The 19,009-nt window shown below is 28.8% G+C and overlaps 2 protein-coding genes and 1 long non-coding RNA gene across 7 annotated transcripts; 2 read left to right on the forward strand and 1 right to left on the reverse strand.

Moving 5' to 3' along the window:
• Positions 1–68: 68 nt before the first annotated feature.
• Vps16A (vacuolar protein sorting 16) lies at positions 69–5,512 on the reverse strand. 3 transcript variants are annotated; one of them, XM_076394023.1, is made up of 15 exons: positions 5,399–5,512; positions 4,764–4,927; positions 4,473–4,662; positions 4,141–4,417; positions 3,970–4,091; positions 3,733–3,911; positions 3,394–3,646; positions 3,063–3,316; positions 2,804–2,984; positions 2,596–2,730; positions 2,382–2,543; positions 2,176–2,325; positions 1,499–1,752; positions 1,246–1,446; positions 69–332 (listed from the first exon to the last, which is right to left on the reverse strand). In XM_076394023.1, the coding sequence occupies exons 2-15, from the start codon at positions 4,826–4,828 to the stop codon at positions 191–193; spliced, it is 2,565 nt and encodes an 854-aa protein (XP_076250138.1). In that variant the 5' UTR covers positions 4,829–4,927; positions 5,399–5,512; the 3' UTR covers positions 69–190. The 3 variants fall into 3 exon arrangements, with proteins under 3 accessions (XP_076250138.1, XP_076250139.1, XP_076250140.1); XM_076394024.1 differs by having other exon boundaries at positions 5,324–5,479; XM_076394025.1 differs by having other exon boundaries at positions 5,222–5,421.
• Positions 5,498–15,379, forward strand: Rel (nuclear factor NF-kappa-B family member relish). Of its 3 annotated transcripts, none has more exons than XM_076394021.1 (16): positions 5,498–5,988; positions 6,290–6,457; positions 6,516–6,652; positions 7,219–7,385; positions 7,450–7,591; positions 11,075–11,213; positions 11,396–11,500; positions 11,563–11,674; positions 11,851–12,039; positions 12,100–12,384; positions 12,483–12,653; positions 12,715–13,031; positions 13,848–14,131; positions 14,389–14,460; positions 14,515–14,742; positions 14,798–15,379. In XM_076394021.1, exons 1-16 carry the CDS (start codon positions 5,949–5,951, stop codon positions 14,906–14,908), a joined length of 2,667 nt encoding a protein of 888 aa, XP_076250136.1. In that variant the 5' UTR covers positions 5,498–5,948; the 3' UTR covers positions 14,909–15,379. The 3 variants fall into 3 exon arrangements, with proteins under 3 accessions (XP_076250136.1, XP_076250137.1, XP_076250135.1); XM_076394022.1 differs by having other exon boundaries at positions 5,710–5,988; positions 6,365–6,457; XM_076394020.1 differs by having other exon boundaries at positions 5,968–6,146.
• LOC143190006 (uncharacterized) lies at positions 10,467–11,019 on the forward strand. Its single transcript, XR_013004139.1, has 3 exons — positions 10,467–10,604; positions 10,685–10,819; positions 10,880–11,019. It is a non-coding gene; the product is annotated as an uncharacterized LOC143190006 (long non-coding RNA).
• Positions 15,380–19,009: the final 3,630 nt, after the last annotated feature.

The raw sequence follows: 19,009 nt of genomic DNA on the forward strand, positions 1-19,009 counted from the left end.
ATGAGCGTTTGACACTAGATAATACTAAATTGATGGAGGTTCTCTCAAAATAAATAAAAAAATATAAATACTAAATAAAGAATATACTTGCGTAAGCAACAATAAAAACAGAATATTATGTTTTATAATTGCACATGTAAGGGAATAAATAAATATCAGGAGTATAAACAAATACACTGAAGTAATTGAATTATTTTTTAAAATCTAACTGATTTATCATGGTGGAAATTTTTTGCTGCAGTTCTGGTTGGTCTGCAACTTTAAACTGTATTGTTAACAAGCTCTGTTGATCTCTTTGTTGGAAAGCGGTATCAGCAGCCTCTTCAAAACACCTAAAAAAATATTTTTATTCCCATAAATATTAGACCAGGGTGCGCAATAAATAAATTTATTTACGTTTTATTATTAAATATAATCTCCCCGATCTATTCAAGTTACCTAAATTATAAATTCCCCCCCAATAATACCAAAATTATATACATATAAGTCATTTGTTCAATGAAAATCTTTCTTTTTCCTTTGGAAAAAAATTAAGAACAGCTTCGAGTTAGATGGAACTAGATCAAGCGAATAGGAGCTGTCCAAGTGATCTAACTTATAAATCCCATCCTACTAGATATACACCTTTTGTTCAAAGAAAATCGTTTTTCATGGAAATGAAAAACAGCCAGAAATCAGATATCTCTAATTCACTGATATTAGTGATGAATTGTTGCGCTCTTTCAAAAGATCTTAATTTATTAATATGTTCATTTTATTATAGAATAAAAATGTTAGTTTATTATTTTAACCGTTTGGAGTCGATACACAAACAAAATCCCTTTTAGATCTTGCTCCAGGGCCTATTTTGGTTATTGGCCATTATAACCATATAGCCTATTGGCGCAGAGTTCAGATTACTCGTTAGACTTTCGTTGTAATTAAAAAAAAGAATATTATATTAAGAACAAGCTATTATATTAAGTAAAATTGTAGTGTTTGTGCTCAACTCAATAGCGATCAAGATGCATAAAACCGCTACAATTTGTACCATCAATATAAAATAAATTATTCTGAACCAAATACTAGAGTAACAACGGTCAATGACCAAAAAGTGGAAAATTACAATATCTTATGGAAACACTGAAAATGGGAAGTTTTGTTTCTTTTATTTCATTATTTATGCAATAGTATCAACTTACAAAGACGCCATATATACAAAATAGAAGATTTATTAAAATAGCTTGAAAGCAGATTGTAACTTACCCAAGTTTAATAAAATATTTAACCTTCAGATCATCACTAACTTTTGGCATGTACTTCAATCCTTCCGCCTTATTGTCCTTATCGAGACAAACACTAACAAAAGGAGCATAACCAATTGGTGATTTCTTTAGTTTGGAGAATTTCTCCAACTCAGACCATTCATTTCTAAATGCTAAAGCTTCGATTCGCAACCACCAATATCTAAAAGTTGCAATATAATCGCTATTAATAAGATAAGTATAGGATCTATTACCTTTTCTCTGGAATCTTAAAATCGTTCTTAACTTTTTCGGCCAGTTTTAATTCCTTTTCTCTCAATAATTGTTTACATGTGTCATGTACTGATTTGCCTACAAGACCACCAGCAATATTCAGTTTATCTTCCCATTCTCGTTGAAGCTTCAACAATTTTAAAGTATCATCGCACATTGACGCATACAAATCTTTTCGGCCTTTCTTATAAGCTTCCATAGCTGAAGTAAGCAGAGCATCCCTAGTATGATTATTCTCGAAAACAAAAAATAAAATAAATAAAGCACTAAAATAATGTAACATATTTAATTAAATGTAATATAATATATTGTAAATATTTAATTTATTAAAATGTATTTATATTAATTATTTAATATTTTCTACTAGTATACACTAGTCATGATCTGGAAGTGTAATTAAATATTGTAGCTGCAATCAAATAGAGCAGCATTAAAGATTTAAATACATTTGCTTGACGATAGAAGTGGAGAACCTCGAAACAACAACTAAGAATCATACACAATCGCTAGTAATCTAATTAAATGGATCCTTCTTTAACCCTATTAATCAGCATTAATTCACAGACTACTTAAACCCGAAAAAATTAAGTTTCCCAAATATATTATTAGCAAGTTATAAGTATTTGAAATATTCAAAAAAAAAATGTTTTTATCTTACTGCATCATGAAGCGCTTCTGAAATGAACATTAAAGCTTGGGATGAAAAATCATCTTCCTGTATATAAATTTCGTTCAGAGCTGCTATTTTATACTCCTTGCAGTATTTTGTATATAACGATTGTGCTACCGGAAAATTTCGAATAGTCATCTGAAATACATGTCAATAAATAGAAACACATTGTGCGGCTATGTTGAAATATCCACCTTGAAATCCCCCAAAGGCATTTTTTCGCGTAATTTCAGAATTACCATGTAAACTAAGTCGGTATCACCGCTTTCTATCGCTTTGAGTAAAGCGGGTTGGTTTTCTCCTAATTTTAAAAGCAATTCCACCTGTTCACTGGCTTTTGATTCATAATCAAGTAACTAAAATAATAACTCAGTAATGCTCAAAACTTTATTGATTTTTGAGTACTACCTTTATAGCAAGTTTTTTCTTTCCAAATTCTGCAGCTTTTTCTGCTATTTCCTTGTATGAGATGCCTGAGGAATATCCCAGTTTATCAGCTATCTCCCTAGCAACCACTTCCTCTTCAACTTGGTGTTGACTCACCTATTTAATTAAAACCAAATTAAATAACATAAAGAAAAATTAATGTTTATTTTACTTATTAAATATTAAATACCTTATATTTAGCCCAATGTAAAAGTATATAGTTACTACCATCTTTTTCTGGCATTTTCAAATATTTAGCTAATTGCAACGCCAAAAAGTACATGTTTCTTGTGATTAGGCGATCGAGGAGGTTTTTCAAGGAGTCATCTCCATTACTATTAACACTTTCCAACATTCTCATATATTTCAATCTTAATATTAGTTAAGAACCATATTATCCAAAAATATATATTCTTTTTTTTAAGAAAAACAAATAAATAAAAGGATACTGAGATATTGTTAAAGGAATTCCTACTTTAGGATCCCGAATAGCATTTAGAACTCTTAACAATCTGCACATCTTTACATATTTATAAGGTGCCATATCAGGAACAAAACACTTTCCAAACTGAGCAGCTCTGATTAGCATCTTCTGAACATCAGTATCAAATTCATATCCAACAGCATCCAAACATTGGTTTACAGCCTCTTCTAAATTATTTTTTACCAAACATATATACTCATTTGCCTTGTGACTTCCTTTCTGTTATTTGAAAATAATCAGATACAATCATTCTTGAATTGATTTTTGCTTTAAATATAATCATTACTAAAATTCACCTGAAATTGTTTTGAAGCTTCCAGAAGGAAACTACCAGGTTCTGTACTGTTGATCCGAAATATTTTTTGGACGACATCTGGAACTTTTTGCAGTAGCTCATGATGAGCAGTAGATATAATTCTAACACCATCTATCTCTGGTACTAAATATATTGCACTATCATATACAAAGCGCGATGTGGTTCCATTTTTTCCAACAATTAAGATTGTACGTTCTTGTTCCCAGTAAGCAATAACAGCCTCATTTCCACACCTATAAAAATTCTGAATAGAGCATAATTATTCTTAGATATATTCATTCATTCCTAGATATATTTAAATATATATAAAAATATGTACCATACAAGCTGTTTAGGTCTATGAATTGTTTGGGTATCAAATTCATAATATTTATTTCGCAAATCTGTGGATCCAAGCCATAAGCATCCTGAATTAGTAAAAAAACATAAATGACGAGCATTTAAGGATACAGCCATTTCTAAAATAGCTGTATAAGGATTTGTAACATCCGGCTGTAACTATAAGAAACCATTTAATAATTCAATTATATTACAAAAGTATATAAAAATACATTACCATTGCACTTGTATGTTGTTCATCTTGTTTTAATCTATAAAGTTCCAAATCTCTAGCGATAAAAACTTCTGTTGATGTCTCTTCACATACAACTTCCCAACAAGTGGGTTCACTTGAAGATTCTAAAATAGAACAGTTGACTAAGATTTTTTGTGAACCTTTTAGTCTTACTAGGTATATCACTAAGCTGTCTGGTTTTAATATCCTTTAAACTATTGACTACAAATACTTTAAAATTAGAATTCATAACAGCAATGCCAGTAACATTCTTAGTATTCGTAAATATTTTAGCATCTACAATTTTTGAGTCTTGAATTTTTTGGAATATATTAAATTTATGATACAGCTTCCCAAACATATCGTATATAATGACATTTCCATCTTCTTGAATACAGATTAATTTCTCATCATTTGACCATCCCATACAAACAATTAATTTCTGAGTCCACTAAAAAGGTACTTAAATGTTAGCTTACGATAAGTTTTTTTTTTTAATTGTCAACCTTAAATGAAGTTATTGCTTTTCCTGATGCAGAAAATACAGAAATGACAGGCTGTCCTGAACCATGTACCTTTACAAGTTTTCGATTGTCTCTCCTAAGAGCCAGTGGCCCCCCATAAGGAGCAGATGATATTATGAAATTTTCAAGTTTCATTTCTTGATTCCATAGCATCGAGTAAATTCCAAATTTTCTTTAAAAAAAAAAGAAAATAAAATTAATTAGGAATGAAAAGTTTTAATTAATTATTTTCATATATTAATATTTACTTCATAAAATTTTAATACATCTTACCTATAATATGAATCTCTTCCTAAGTGAAACCAATTTGCTGTTATATAGTAAAGTGAAGTAAACATTTTCAACCAATGTTAAAAATATCCTTTAATAATATATCCCTTTTTAAATGACTTTGTAGTTTAAACAGTTTTTTATTTCACCAACAAGGTTATTACATTCTAAAATATTATAATAAATGTACAAAGATAATTAAATCAATATTTTTATAATAAATGTACTAAACGAATTATTTGTTGATGAGTATCATAATATCAGATGCTATTTTTAATATACAAGAAATTATTAATACATTAAGTTGATAAAACCTCCCTGTTAATTGTGCTACCTATTCTCTGAGTAAAATATGCTACCGTTACTCTATGCACAAAATATAATATGCCTTTATTTACTTGGACATAGGTAAATATGATAAAGTTCAATATATTGTAGTTGTTTATAGTAACAATAATTACATTGCAAAAGAAGCATATAGAAACAAATTATTCATAATGTTGTAATTATTGCTTCATAACTAAGTGTTCGATACTATAATTTTTATATGTATATTAAACTACCTCAAACAAGATATTTTAAAGAATACGTTTTATATATAAAGGACGCAAAAATGTTTTTTTATAGATACTATTTACCACAAAACATTGAAATTCTCTGTGTATTTTGTTCTATTTACTATCATATTTTTCTATGTTTACTGACCACAGATGAAGGAATGATATAATTTGACATTTGAGGTTATAGTGTGTTATAAAAATCAAGTTACGTATCATATAGGAAATTATTTTATCTATTATTTTGGGAGCAATTATTGTTTTTAATATAATATAAAGCATTTTAAATAATAACTAATGTCGAAATTTTTAATTTCGTATAAACATTAAGTTTCAGTTAATGCCACCGTATAAATGAAAGGCGCTAGTATCGTTGATCTAACATTGGAAAATACTGCTTGTATTTTATTTATATATGGATGATTAAGTGTTATACAAATAAACCAATGTATTGTATCCTTAAAGATAAGTAACATAAAATATATTTTGCGAGTGATAAAAAACAGAGAACGTCTAAAGTTAATCGGAGTCTGCGCAATTTGTAACATTTTTGTGGCGTATATCACAAAATCGGGGATTTTTTGTTTAATTTCCTTGCCTCTCTACCCCCTTAAAGACTCAACATTGTTACATGGGGAAAAACCAATTTCGAAGAAGGCATTTAATGTCAGGTTCGTATTTATTGCTTCAGTATTTGCAGTGAATCCAAGGATAGCAGTTAATAGTCACTTGCTAAATAGTATAAATATTTAAAAAATGTTGTCTTTTGATGAACCTCTTGATATTGCTCTAAAATCTACTCATATTTCTATAGAATCCATAGCACCTAGTAAGTTTTTTAATACATTATAAACAATTTAATGCCTCTATAAGACACTAAATCGATTTATACATTATAGAATAAGTTTATATCTAAAATATTCATGCAGATATCTATAAGTCTAACACATGTTTTCTTCAAAATTTCTTTAGATATGGCAACTTATCCAACTCCTCCATCCAGTAGTGGAGATTCACCACAACCGATATATTTTGTATCTTCACCAGGTTCAAATAGTTTCTCTTCACCTCCTCATTTTCAACCTCAAGTACCCGAAGGTATTGACATGGTTGAACTGGAAAGTCTAAATATAGCCAACAGTATGTATACTATTTAGATAATTATTCACCAGTTACTATATTACATTTTACCTCACAGAGCCAATGTTAAAATTCATTGAACAACCAATCAATAAGTTCAGATTTCGTTACAAATCAGAAATGGCTGGTACCCATGGAAGCCTGTGTGGAATGAACTCTGATAAGTCTCGAAAACAGACATATCCTGCTGTTGAAGTGAGTAAAATATTTGAATTTTTATATGCTTAATTTTTGCTGTTAATATTTAATGATATCATCATTAGTCATGGGGTTTTTCTTGGTGGGATTTACATTGAGTATAATATTCTTTTTTTTTTCTTTAAATTATTCAGATAATAGAAAATTGTTTTTAATTTTAATTGATTTGACTCAGTCTATATTAAAAAAAGGTACTTGTAAAGATATGAACATTGTTAACGTAATATTAATTTATAATGGTTTTTAGGCTATAGATAATGTAATCTATATTTTATTCAGAGTATAGGAAATATTCCACTTGTTTTAATAAGAATATGGATTTTTTAATGCTTCTTAAGGAATCTTAGGTCTTCTAAGTTCTAATATATGAATTGGTCAAATCAATCAAATTTTTGTCCACTAAATCAACTGTATTTATATATTCTATCATAATGACAAATAAACCTTGATTTTTTCAATGTAATTTTATAATATACACATTAATATGCAGCATGAAGTGTTCATGAAAAATGTTTCAATGACCTTCGTATACTATAAATAATTAATTCAGTGTTTTTCTGCAGTTGATTAACTGTTCAGTAAAAGCTGCTATCAGATGCTCAATCTACCAATACAATGTTAAGGATGATTATAAACCTCATCCCCATAGATTGATCATGAAAAGGGGCAGAGAGGAGCATGACGACCCACATGATATAATAGTCGGACCAGAGGAGGGATTTGTAGCCACGTAAGTTTTCTCGCAGGAGCAATAGACAATGGAAAATATTAACATTTTCTTACATTAAAAATAGGTTTCACAGTATGGGCATAATTCATACAGCAAGGAAAAATATTGTAGGAGAATTAATTAGAAAAAAAACTCAGCTGAAAACAGAACAAATTGCCAGGGAAGAAATGCGAAGTCGACAACTAACCATGGCAGAAAGTATGGAGGTAAGTTTGTGACATTTTTTACTAATTTGTAGCAAAATTTCTAGCAATAGTCTTAAATTACCGACAACATATATGCAATGCAATTTTACTAATAATAAATCAATCAATAAAAATAACAACGGAAATGTTTTGAATCAAAAATAAAATAAGTCAATTTACTACTTTTACAGAGTTACTTTCTGTATTTGCGACTATATAAATTACAGCTCTGGTGCAGATATTGAATTGAATTTCAGAATTGAGTGTTGAGAAAAAATTGACATAGAATAATTTAAATATTTAAATTGTCAACAAAATATGCAATGCAAAATATACGATGTGATGAATAACACAGCACCTCCTACAACTATTATAAGTATTATTTAGACCAGTATTATTTTATTAAAAAAGTGCATCAGGATCATGAAGTCCTGTCGCATATATATAGATTCCAAAACATACACAGTAATATGTGAGAGTGAGTGAAGAAAAAACAGAGCTCTACATTTTTTGCCATTTGGTGCTAGCCTATAAAGTGTGATAAAATATGACTAATGAGCATGTATGAAATATGGCCAATACGGATAAACTGTTCAATTCTAGATTATTCTGTCCGATATTTAGCTATTCCATATAATATTATTTTGTTATTATGGAATTTTATTTAATATATATATATATATATATATATATATATATGTCAATTATGTGATATCAATGTGATAATATTCTAGTCGTATTTTAGATGTAATTTCTGTTATAAATTTATTTTAATGTCTCTCAAGATTACTAGATCTAAAATAACAAATGTATTTCTATTTTTATCTTATCTTAGTAAAAATAGTTCATGGTGTGGCGTTTGGTATAAATGTTCAAAATATCTTTTTGTAGTTTTAACATATAGTTAGTTTTATTTTCCCACTATATACTACAATTCGGTAGAGATGATCAAATAGTGGTTTTTAAATATATAATACATTTAAAATAAAGCTTACATGCAGACAAATATAAGTTTTTGTGCCAGTGAGCGCAGAATTTTTGGAAGAATTAATCTATCGGGTTGTCTATCTATCTTATTGTCTGCGTATTAGTCGCCTTTTATGTTTTATTTTCCTTCATCTAGGCAACACGATTTTGGTCCTTTTTTGTGTTTTTCTGTCGTTATCAATATTTTTATGCGTTCGATACTTTTCACCTCTAAACACATTTCCCAACTACATAGCTATTATTTCAGTTTTGTTAAATACACCTCGAAATTACTATCTCATAATTCGTTCTCTAAAATTTTTATTTTTATTTTACCAACATAAATTCGAATTAAAGAATAATAGCTTTATATAAATGGATAATTTTTAAAATATTAAGCGTTTTTTTTTTGAAACGCGGTATTTCTCGTATTTTGTATACATACTGTTGTTTTTAGTATATGTTATGGTTTCATATATTGTTTTATTTGTGTGAATTTACTTTAGAAAGTTTTTTCCAATATTATAGAAAACGAGAAAGATTGGAAAAATGTTTGACTATATTACTTGCTGCATTCGAGTATTCAATAATTTGGACATGTATTTTGATTATAATAATTAATTTATCGAACTCTGGTTTCTATAATTAGTTTTACATACGCAGAAGTATGGTGCAGAGATTATAATTTTAGGAAAGAGCGTAAAAAGTTAATGATAGTCGTTGCTCCGTTGCTTAGGATGACTAATGCCACGTGTCAATCCCCACATTATTTACTCACTGGTTATCGTACTATTACATCCAGAGGTGTAAGGCTAAAAGGTCAAACCTTTCCACCTTCAAAAGAAAAAACATCTGCGTCTTCCTGTGTCATCTAAAATTAAACTTGATATCGAAATCAGCCCCCCTTGATTCCGCTACTAAAATAAGATCTCATCATTCAATAAATAAAAAAAACCGTTTGACAGCTATCGATAGTTCCCTTTTTCACTATTTTACGCTAAATATGATACAACCTCAATTGGACAGTAAATCTACCACAAATGTGATAAATCTGGCATCATTGTTTACAATTGTAAATAATTCACAGAAATATATTATCAATCCAGGTCCGAGAAGTTATGGATGTATCACACATGCGGTTTATGAAAATGATATTAAAAACATAGTTTGATGTTATGTTATTATTTTATGTTATTGCATGATGGGAATTTGTTTCTTGAAATTTAACTGTTAATTGCATACTTGGCCTATTAATTTAAAATTTTCTTCATCAAAAATCAGAAGTTTTTAAGTCATAAATAAATATTCAATAAAATTTAAAAAATTTGATTATTAAAAATATTAATTATGGTGATGTATTGGAAATAAAACATGCCATCCTTGCAAACTTAGTTCTTGAATAAAAAAAATATATTGATTATTAAAATTACATCGTCAACAATTGGCTAAAAAATTTATAAGGCATATTTTTCATCATAATTTAATAACTTTAAAATATTTATTAGTTCTTGTTGAACCCTTAAATCAGTTACGTTTTTGTGTGCGAATTGGTGATGATAACACTCCACATCCGTCATGTATAACAGTTTTTGTCTCGTTATCTTGTTTATTTATAGAGGATTCCATAATCGATTTATTTTTTTCATATTATTACATCGACTTGTTGAAGAAAAACGGCCAAGGTCACCTTCTCATTAAATACATTTATTTTTTAAATATCCTATTAATATGATTTTGATTCTGCATAAAATTTAGTTTCTGTTTTTGAAATGTGTATCTTAGTAAATATAAAACGATCTCGGTGTGTTAAATAAGTTACATAAGTTCTTTGACATTGAATATTTGCGACAATATGAAGTGTTGTTGACTGTAATTATGTACTCTGTAATAATGTTTATTTTCTTAATTATTTAATATATATCGTAACGATCGCACGTTGTATATACGTTTCGTAATAAGTATATGTAGTTGCATATAGTATAAAAATATTCGTATTATTTGACGCATGAATCACTTGTTTCGGTGTGAATGTGATTAACGTCGTAATTACTTACTCTCGTGTTAGTTTGTAAGTATTAAGTGTATATCTTTATTCTAATTTTAATATTGATACAAATCAACTATATAAAAATAATTGTGTATACCTAGATTCATATTTCAATCAAGTTTTCACCGAGTATCACCATCACCATTAAGAAGAATTAATATTTGATTACCGAGTTTGAAGTAGATAGTGCAATATGGTGTGCAACGGATTAGATGTATCACCAGATATACCTTTTGGTATTTACTATTAAATTGTGTTGTTTTTTTTGTTGATTTACTCTTTACTTTGCGTTATAGATGATTTGATAGAACCACATGCAGAAAATGTGCAATCAAATAATACAGAAGAAGGTAGTTAAAGTGTAAATTGCTAGACCTTTTGCTTGTAATTATAAATGCAGGCGGATATCTCTCGTATACACATTTTATAGCTCGAGAGCTATCTGAATCGCATTTATTTCTTTGCATTATCGCTTCTAATAAACATTTCAGATTAAGAGATTGGCTGAGGATGAAAGCAAATCTATTAATTTGAATATAGTATGCCTAAGGTTTGACGCATTTTACGTCAAAGACGGCATTCTTAGACCACTATGTGATCCCATATACAGTCATGGAATAAATAACCTGAGTAAGTAAATTTTTATTCTTTTTCCTGCTTAGTATGGCGACTAATTTGGATAAGTATAATTCAAGAGTAAGTTTTGAGCTAACATTGGAAGTACATTTAATATATTGTTCTTTTTTAACTACTAATTACCTAAACACTTTTGCTCCCAAGATTTTTTCTAATTGTTTTTTAATATAATTTAGAATGTGCTCTTACTGGAGATTTAAAAATTGTTCGTATGGACCATTGTACTAGTCCAGCGAAAGGGGGCAAAGAAATATTTTTGCTAGTTGAACGGGTTACTAAAAGTGAGTAACAATATATTAATTCTTTTAATATATAGCCTGATATCTTTCTCCTGTTTCTTCAGAAAATATCAAAATTAGGTTTTATGAATTGGACGACGAGGAACAAGAAGTATGGGAAGGATGGGGTAAATTTAGTGAATTGGATGTACATCATCAATATGCCATTGTTTTTAAGTAAGTAATATTTAACTGGTTTTTGCGTTTGTTTTTATTACTATTATTTATTATCAATTATAAATTTTATGACCATCGTAAACGATTGTAAACGAATGAAATAGTAACAATTATTTTCATTAATTACTTCCCATCACTAGTTCAGATATTCACCTAATATGTTTTATATATTGTAGGACACCTCCATATACTAGAAACTCGAACATTACACAACCAGTCCGCGTTTACATGGAATTAGTAAGACCTTCAGATAATGCCAGAAGTGAATGTAAAGAATTTCGATATGTGCCAAACAATGAATTTAAACCAGGTTCAAAAAGGCCCAGGTCGAGTATGTATAGCTCATCTAGTTATAACAGTTCCAGGTAATATAACATATTTCAGTGGCGTTCATGAATTTTCTTTAAAATATTCTTCTATTTCAGTATGAGTAGCAGTGAAATTCCGGCAACTGTTAATAATTTCAGTGCGGCTGGAAATCCTGCAACTATTCAAAATTACGAGCTTGGCGGAAGTTGGAACGGTCAGATTTTAACCAATGAACAAATAGCTACAGCTATAACAGATATAAATTCTGATGAATTTATTAGTCTGTTTAATACAATTGAAGATGAGTATCCAGAATTTCCAGAAGGTGTAATGGCCAAGGATTGTATGATGACAGCTCAACAGCGAAACTTATTAAATCGCAATTTGAGAATGGTTGGAAGGTATACACATTTAATTAATTGGGAACTTTACATGTGTGTTTTTATAATTTAATTCAATTATTTACTAACGCCGGGTAACAAGTTTTTATTTTTTATAGGCCTAGCTGTATACCCTCAGAAAAGGTAATTAAAATGGAGGTGAATGAAAAAGATTTGAGTTTTGCTAACAGAACATACAATGAACTCAAGAGCTTCCTGAAATCGGAAGATGCGAGGTTAAGAGCTCCGGAAATGATACACAAATATTTGGCGGAAGAAAAAAAGACCAAGTAATATACTTATATAATTTTTAATATACCTTTAAGTTGTTATACAATGTCGTTGTTTTAGCGCTCTACATGTCTTCGTTTGTTTGAACCAAATGGAACCTTTGAAATTTTTGTTATTTCTCCTACATGGTTTTAATCAAACTCATCTAATAAATGTATTGAATGCAGATATGTATTCTCCTCTACATTTAGCTGTTCTTTGCAAAAATGACGAATTTGTAAAACTGCTGTTGAAGTTTAAAGCCAATCCATGCCAAATGGATAGATATGGAAATAGTGCTCTGCACTTAGCTATTGAAAATATGGTTGGACCAGCTATACTAGAATCATTGATTCACGAACCAAATTCTAAAAATGTTATTGATTCCGAAAATTATGGTAAGGGTATTTTTATGTTAGCTATGTTATGTAATATCCTTTTAGAAGACACAATTTCACTGCAAGTACATTAGTTAAATTAGTTACCGTTCATTATGATAAATTATAATTTTTTCTCAATTTATACTCTTTACTCCTTTATTTTTAACACAACTTTCCAGGATTTGGTTTTGTGTGAGTTTTCATGGATATGAACCTTTTAACTTTCTTAACATTAGGAATAATATTTTGCATCAGGGTGTAACCCTTTACTTATATATTAATACGTAGATTATATTCTCTGTTGACATTTTCTGTGAAGGAGCATGTTTCATTTTTAGCTTAGTTATTTTATTTTCAATATATTCCTTCCATTTCAATTAAACATCTAATGTCATATTTAAATATTTCCATATGATATGCCAGTGTCATTTATTTTCAAGACCAGCGGTTTTTTTTAGTATTTACTTGGTAAAGTTGATAGGAATATATTTGAATTAATTGGGACTTATTCTATATTGTTTGGTACAGAAGTTTTGTATTAGTGATATCGCAATCTGAAATTTTATTAATTCTTATCATTTCGTTATTATGTGTGTCTGAATGTATCCAATTATTAAAGTAGCCCGCATTGGAAACAAGTGACTGAAATGTCAAAATTGCATTTATGATAATAATCTTCACCCAAACCACTTAGATTTACATATTGATTTGTTGCTGTTTCTGTATCTAAATATGCCCTAATTGTCTACAGATATGAAAGAAAATTCTCAGAATAACTTTTAAATCCTATACCGATAAAACCGTTTTTCTATTATCATAAAAATATTTTTTTAGACGGCGACGCTCCAATCCATAAAGCAATCGAAAAGAAAAATATGACAGCCTTGAAGGTACTGTGTAAGAATAATGCTGATATAAATAAGAAACATAAGAAGAATGGTTATACCCCTTTGAGAATAGCACTGGAAAATCAATTCGCAGACATGGTCGCTTTTATATTAGAACATCGTAACTTCGATCTGCATTTACAGAATGATTTCGGTAATATATCACCGTTCCAAGTTGCTGCTAGCAAGGAATTGAGCGATGATATAAAAAAGATTATTCAGAATTATTTGGTAAGTAGTAGAATTCAGAATAGTTGGTATATATATATATATATATATATATATATATATATATACCGGGACGGAATTAATACACCACTTATGGCCTTGGAACAAAAGAGAAACTTTATTTTGATCCCTAGTAATTTATACCCACTCGATACAAGTCACAGCGCCCTTTACTAACTTTTCTTCCTCCTATATGTATATTCTTAAATATATATATTCACTTCATAAAACCATATCATTATTATAAATTTTTTTGATAGGATGACAAGGGTATCCTGATTAAACAGGAAAAGGAAGACGAAGACGAAGAATCTGATGAAGAAATGGATGAGGTATAGTGATATTCAATTTTTTTCTATTGGTTTTTACTTTTTTTTTGTTTTTAGGATATTGAAATTAAAACTGAGCCCGTATCAGTAGACAATGCAGAACGTCTTTACGAGTCTATCACGGGTTTGACTGATAAATGCTTAGATGAGGTTTCATCAATATTGGAAGCTAGTGGCAAATGGAATGATCTTGCCGATCTTTTGGATATGAGTCATTTAATATTTAGTAATGTGATCACCAGCAATCCAAGTTACAGTAAAAACATATTACGCCATGCAATCGATGTATGCTTGCAAGATGCCTCTATATGTACAATATTATAATATATCTTTATTTTAGATTGAACGTGTAAAAATAATAGACATCAGAAATTTGCTGGAAAGTCTGGATGAATTTCAAGCAGTACAGGCAATGGATCAGATGGCGAGTTCTATTAGAATTGAAAGCTAATTTTACCTATTGAAATGGAAGAAAAGTCATCGTTAATGCATTGAAATTACAAATTCATTTGTATATGAAAATATACAGCCTTTAGTTTTGTTGCATGTTCATCATAAACCCTATTCTGTGATACAAAGAAATATTGTGTTATAATTATAAGATTTAAAATTTCAACATAATCTACTAGTATCCAGATTAGTTTCTCGAGGAATAGTAAAGTTTTCATAGTTCAAACTTCTTGAACTTTTCCAAAATTTTAGACTACCGAACACTTTTGTACCTTATATACTAACCTGTTCTTTATCGTTTTTCTATAAAATTCATGTTTTTTTGAGCTAACCTTTTAATTCTTTTGTAAATTTTACTGGTTGAAATTTATAAGTGTTAAATAATATTTAAGGATATTTTTACAAGTACTATAAACTTTATTATAATTGAATGTATATTAATAAATATATTTTTTTCAAATAAACTTAAAAACCTATTTTACTTTGTTTTCCCTCAAATGGTTTTACTAATGACGTGATGGTGTTCGGCCGCACCCGGCATACTCACCAGACATAGTACCTTATGATTACCACTTATTATGATTAATGCAGCGTGGCTTAGCTGATACATGGTTTCAAAATCCTAAAAAGGATTGATAATCAAATCGTTTGGAAACCAACAGTATCCTTTTAACACGATAGCAGCATGTTGCAAGAAAGACTTGAAGAAGATTGTAATAGTTGCATAATAGTTTTGAATTCTATATGTATATTTCCTTAAATTATTTAGTATTACGTGTTGGATTGCATTAATTTCTAGCAATTGTTAAATTTGTTTGTATCATAAGTAAGATTATTTTCAGAGCATCAAATATAAGTATACGTGATTTTTCTTTACTTTTATGTCTTAAAAATAAATAAATAAATAATACATGTTTGTATATTAAAACAGAGACTTTAGCTCGTACATTAAAACAATAACGAACACAATTGTGTAATTTATTTTTTATAATTTAGGAATGTATTTAAAATCATTAAATTATTCACACAAGGTTAAAATGTGATGCATATTTATTATTAATAATTCACTTCATTTATGTATTTATATAGTCTTTTATCGACATTCCTCACGTAAAATATATAATGAAAAAGCTAATAAGTCCACCAGGCTGGTTAAAAGAATAATTTCTTTAACTACATTTTATAATAAAATTTCATCCTTTTTTGCTTATTTATTCCATTCTTTGATCTTGCCCTTGGAGATAGTTCATCTTTAATTTATTTCTATGGCTTTTGTTTATCTCTGCTTTCTACTTTGTCTTATATCACACATGGGAACTAACAACTCACCAAAAAATGAAGAATGAAAATTTTATGAAGCTATTTTATAATTTTTAATGTTCTTTCTAACATTCATTTTAACTATTGATAGTCAATTTAACGTATTTATACCAGCAATAATTGGTTAGTGCTGATATTTAATTAAGAAATACATTTACTATTGAAAGCTGAAATTAATCAGTAATTAATTCCATCAAAAATTACAAAAAAAATTTAATAACCTTTAAAATTACATCTAGTACAGTGATATGTGTCTGTAGAGCGAGATGTGTAAGCGAGAATTTTTCTTAACTGTTCACGAGGCATCAAATTAAATAAGAACCCAATTTCAAAAATTAAAAAATCTTGCAAAGAAATAGTAATTCTATATTGGCTTAAAATTTTCGCATATGTCGGGTTTTTCTTTCACAGCTATATATACCTTTCGATAAAGTGAACACATTAATTTGTTCTCTCTATAAAAAATGTAAAAGCCGGCTTGGTTAGCGCAATGGTAAAGGCAACAGGACAGTCCACCTACTGTTGCGAGTTCGTATCGTGCTGCGGCATGGTCGTAAATTTATATTTGCAATGGTCCTAGGCAAGAGAGCAGAATCCGACAACGAAACTGATCCCAGGCTGGGTAATACCCGGATGTCTTCTGGGATGATTTTTAAGTTGGTCAATGGCTAGTTGGTGGGCTTAATGCCGACGACCGTGGTTCGAAGCCCACGTTAAACTGTAAGTCCGGTCCAGATAATCCCATAGTTGGTAAAAGGAGACTATATAAAAAAATTTAAAATATAACTTTACATGATCGTACCATTCTTGATCTTTTTTTATTCAGACTTGTCATAACTATTTTCCTTAACTTTTAATTCTTTCTCATAACACTCACATTACGCGTCCCTGGTTAATTTAAGTACAACAGAAGGGGCGAATAATCTACCGTAGAGAAATTGGAGGTGGCAGCACCTCGGCCTTAGCGTAAAATATATATTTTTATATATTTAATTTATAAAGGTAATTTTTAAGAAATCAAAACAAGTTGTTACATTTTTTGCCTGATTTTTAAAATATATATTGTTACAATTTTATAGCATGGTTTTTAAAAATTATACTTTATGATTGTCCATAACTTTTGCTTTTTTAATGTTTATTATTATTAATGACATTTAATTAACAAGAAAATGTAACATTGAACACTAAGAAGGTTGTTTTATGTGTATAACCAATTTGCAATGTAATTCAACTTTTTTAAAACATTTTGCCGTTCTTGAATCCGAAGTAAATCATCCAAAAGTTATAAATCGAAATTTTTCGGTAACAGGCTATTTACTGAAATTTCGTAAATTTAATTAACACATAGATAAAAAAGCTGCACTATTTAATAAACAATCATTTATTTATAGTAACTAGATTTTTTCAATTGTTAACAATCGTAATTTGATTTATATATAGTTAAATTATAATATATTTATAATATATATAATTTTTAATATAATTACTCATCGAATTATGATTTTTAACTTCTTTAACAAGTTTTACATTTATTTTGGCAGCGTATAGAATTTATTTAATAGTATATTTTTGAAATTTTGCCCATACTTTGAATTCTACGGTACTGCCGATTTTGAAAGTAGATGATTGTTAACTTTTACAATAATTAATCATTTAAAAATGTCACTCCTGACAGAAAAATGTCAAATCTACTGAAATTTGGTAATATATTGATGTTTTATGTCATATACTGGCTGTATTATAATACGGCCAATATATGACAATAACTTTGATAGGGTAACAACATTGATATTTATATTAATTTCTGGACATAACTTATGGTTCTCTCAAGAAGAACGAAATTGGGAATTAATCAAGTAGTAAACTATTAATTCCGAATCACTTCGAATATACGCTTCTTCGTGTTATTTCGTGCATGTTTGAGGGAATATAGACAGTATTTCCTATTCAAAAATTATGGAAAATATAATAATAAATATTATGTAATTAAAGTGCAACTATTGTGTTATTCGTTCAAGTAATCGAAATAGAAAATGTAATTAACGGATATTATAAGAATCATTCTCACTTTCAACGGACTTATATTTACATTTTATAACGAGTTAGTTAAAATTTCACAGCTTTCATTTTCCACGTTATATCGGAACAAATTTTCATTATGTTAAGTAAATACTAAAATAACAAGCCATCTGTTGATTAAATGTGCTGGTTCAATGGACTTGAAAATCAAATACGTATGTATATTACGAGGTACATTAAAATATAAACGAATCTTTTACTTCTAAGAATTTTAAGCTGCATCGGTGTTAGGTAGGGCGCCAGAAAGAGTAAGGAGTATCCCCTCCAGATGACTCAAAGCCAAGCCGACCATACAACCGGTTTCTTTAGTTATCCTCAAAAAATATATAAAGCATATAAGGCAAATGGAGTAACTGAAACACAAAACATAGAAATATAGATTTTTTTAAATTAAATACATCTTACATTAGATATGTTTATTACAGTCTTAATTTACAAATAAATTTATTAGTACTGTTCTATTGTATAATCTGGGGCAAAAGTCCCGCTACCATTTTGATTGCCTATAATTTTGCTCAAGAAAAAGATAAGTAAGTTTGGGTTTCACAAAAAAATTATTTGATCTTTAGTTTTTTTTCTTCGTTATGATTGAAAAATTGTATCGGCTAAATGGTGACCGCGATTCACTTTGCAACTTTCGGCTCTTTTTAAGGTATTTTTCATGACATACTGCAACATCTGATGCTGAATTTCTTCAATTTCG

The sequence above is a fragment of the Rhynchophorus ferrugineus genome, unplaced genomic scaffold (genome assembly GCF_030347505.1).
Source record: "Rhynchophorus ferrugineus isolate W39M unplaced genomic scaffold, kcgeb_rfMv2 rfM2, whole genome shotgun sequence".
NCBI lineage: Eukaryota > Metazoa > Arthropoda > Insecta > Coleoptera > Curculionidae > Rhynchophorus > Rhynchophorus ferrugineus.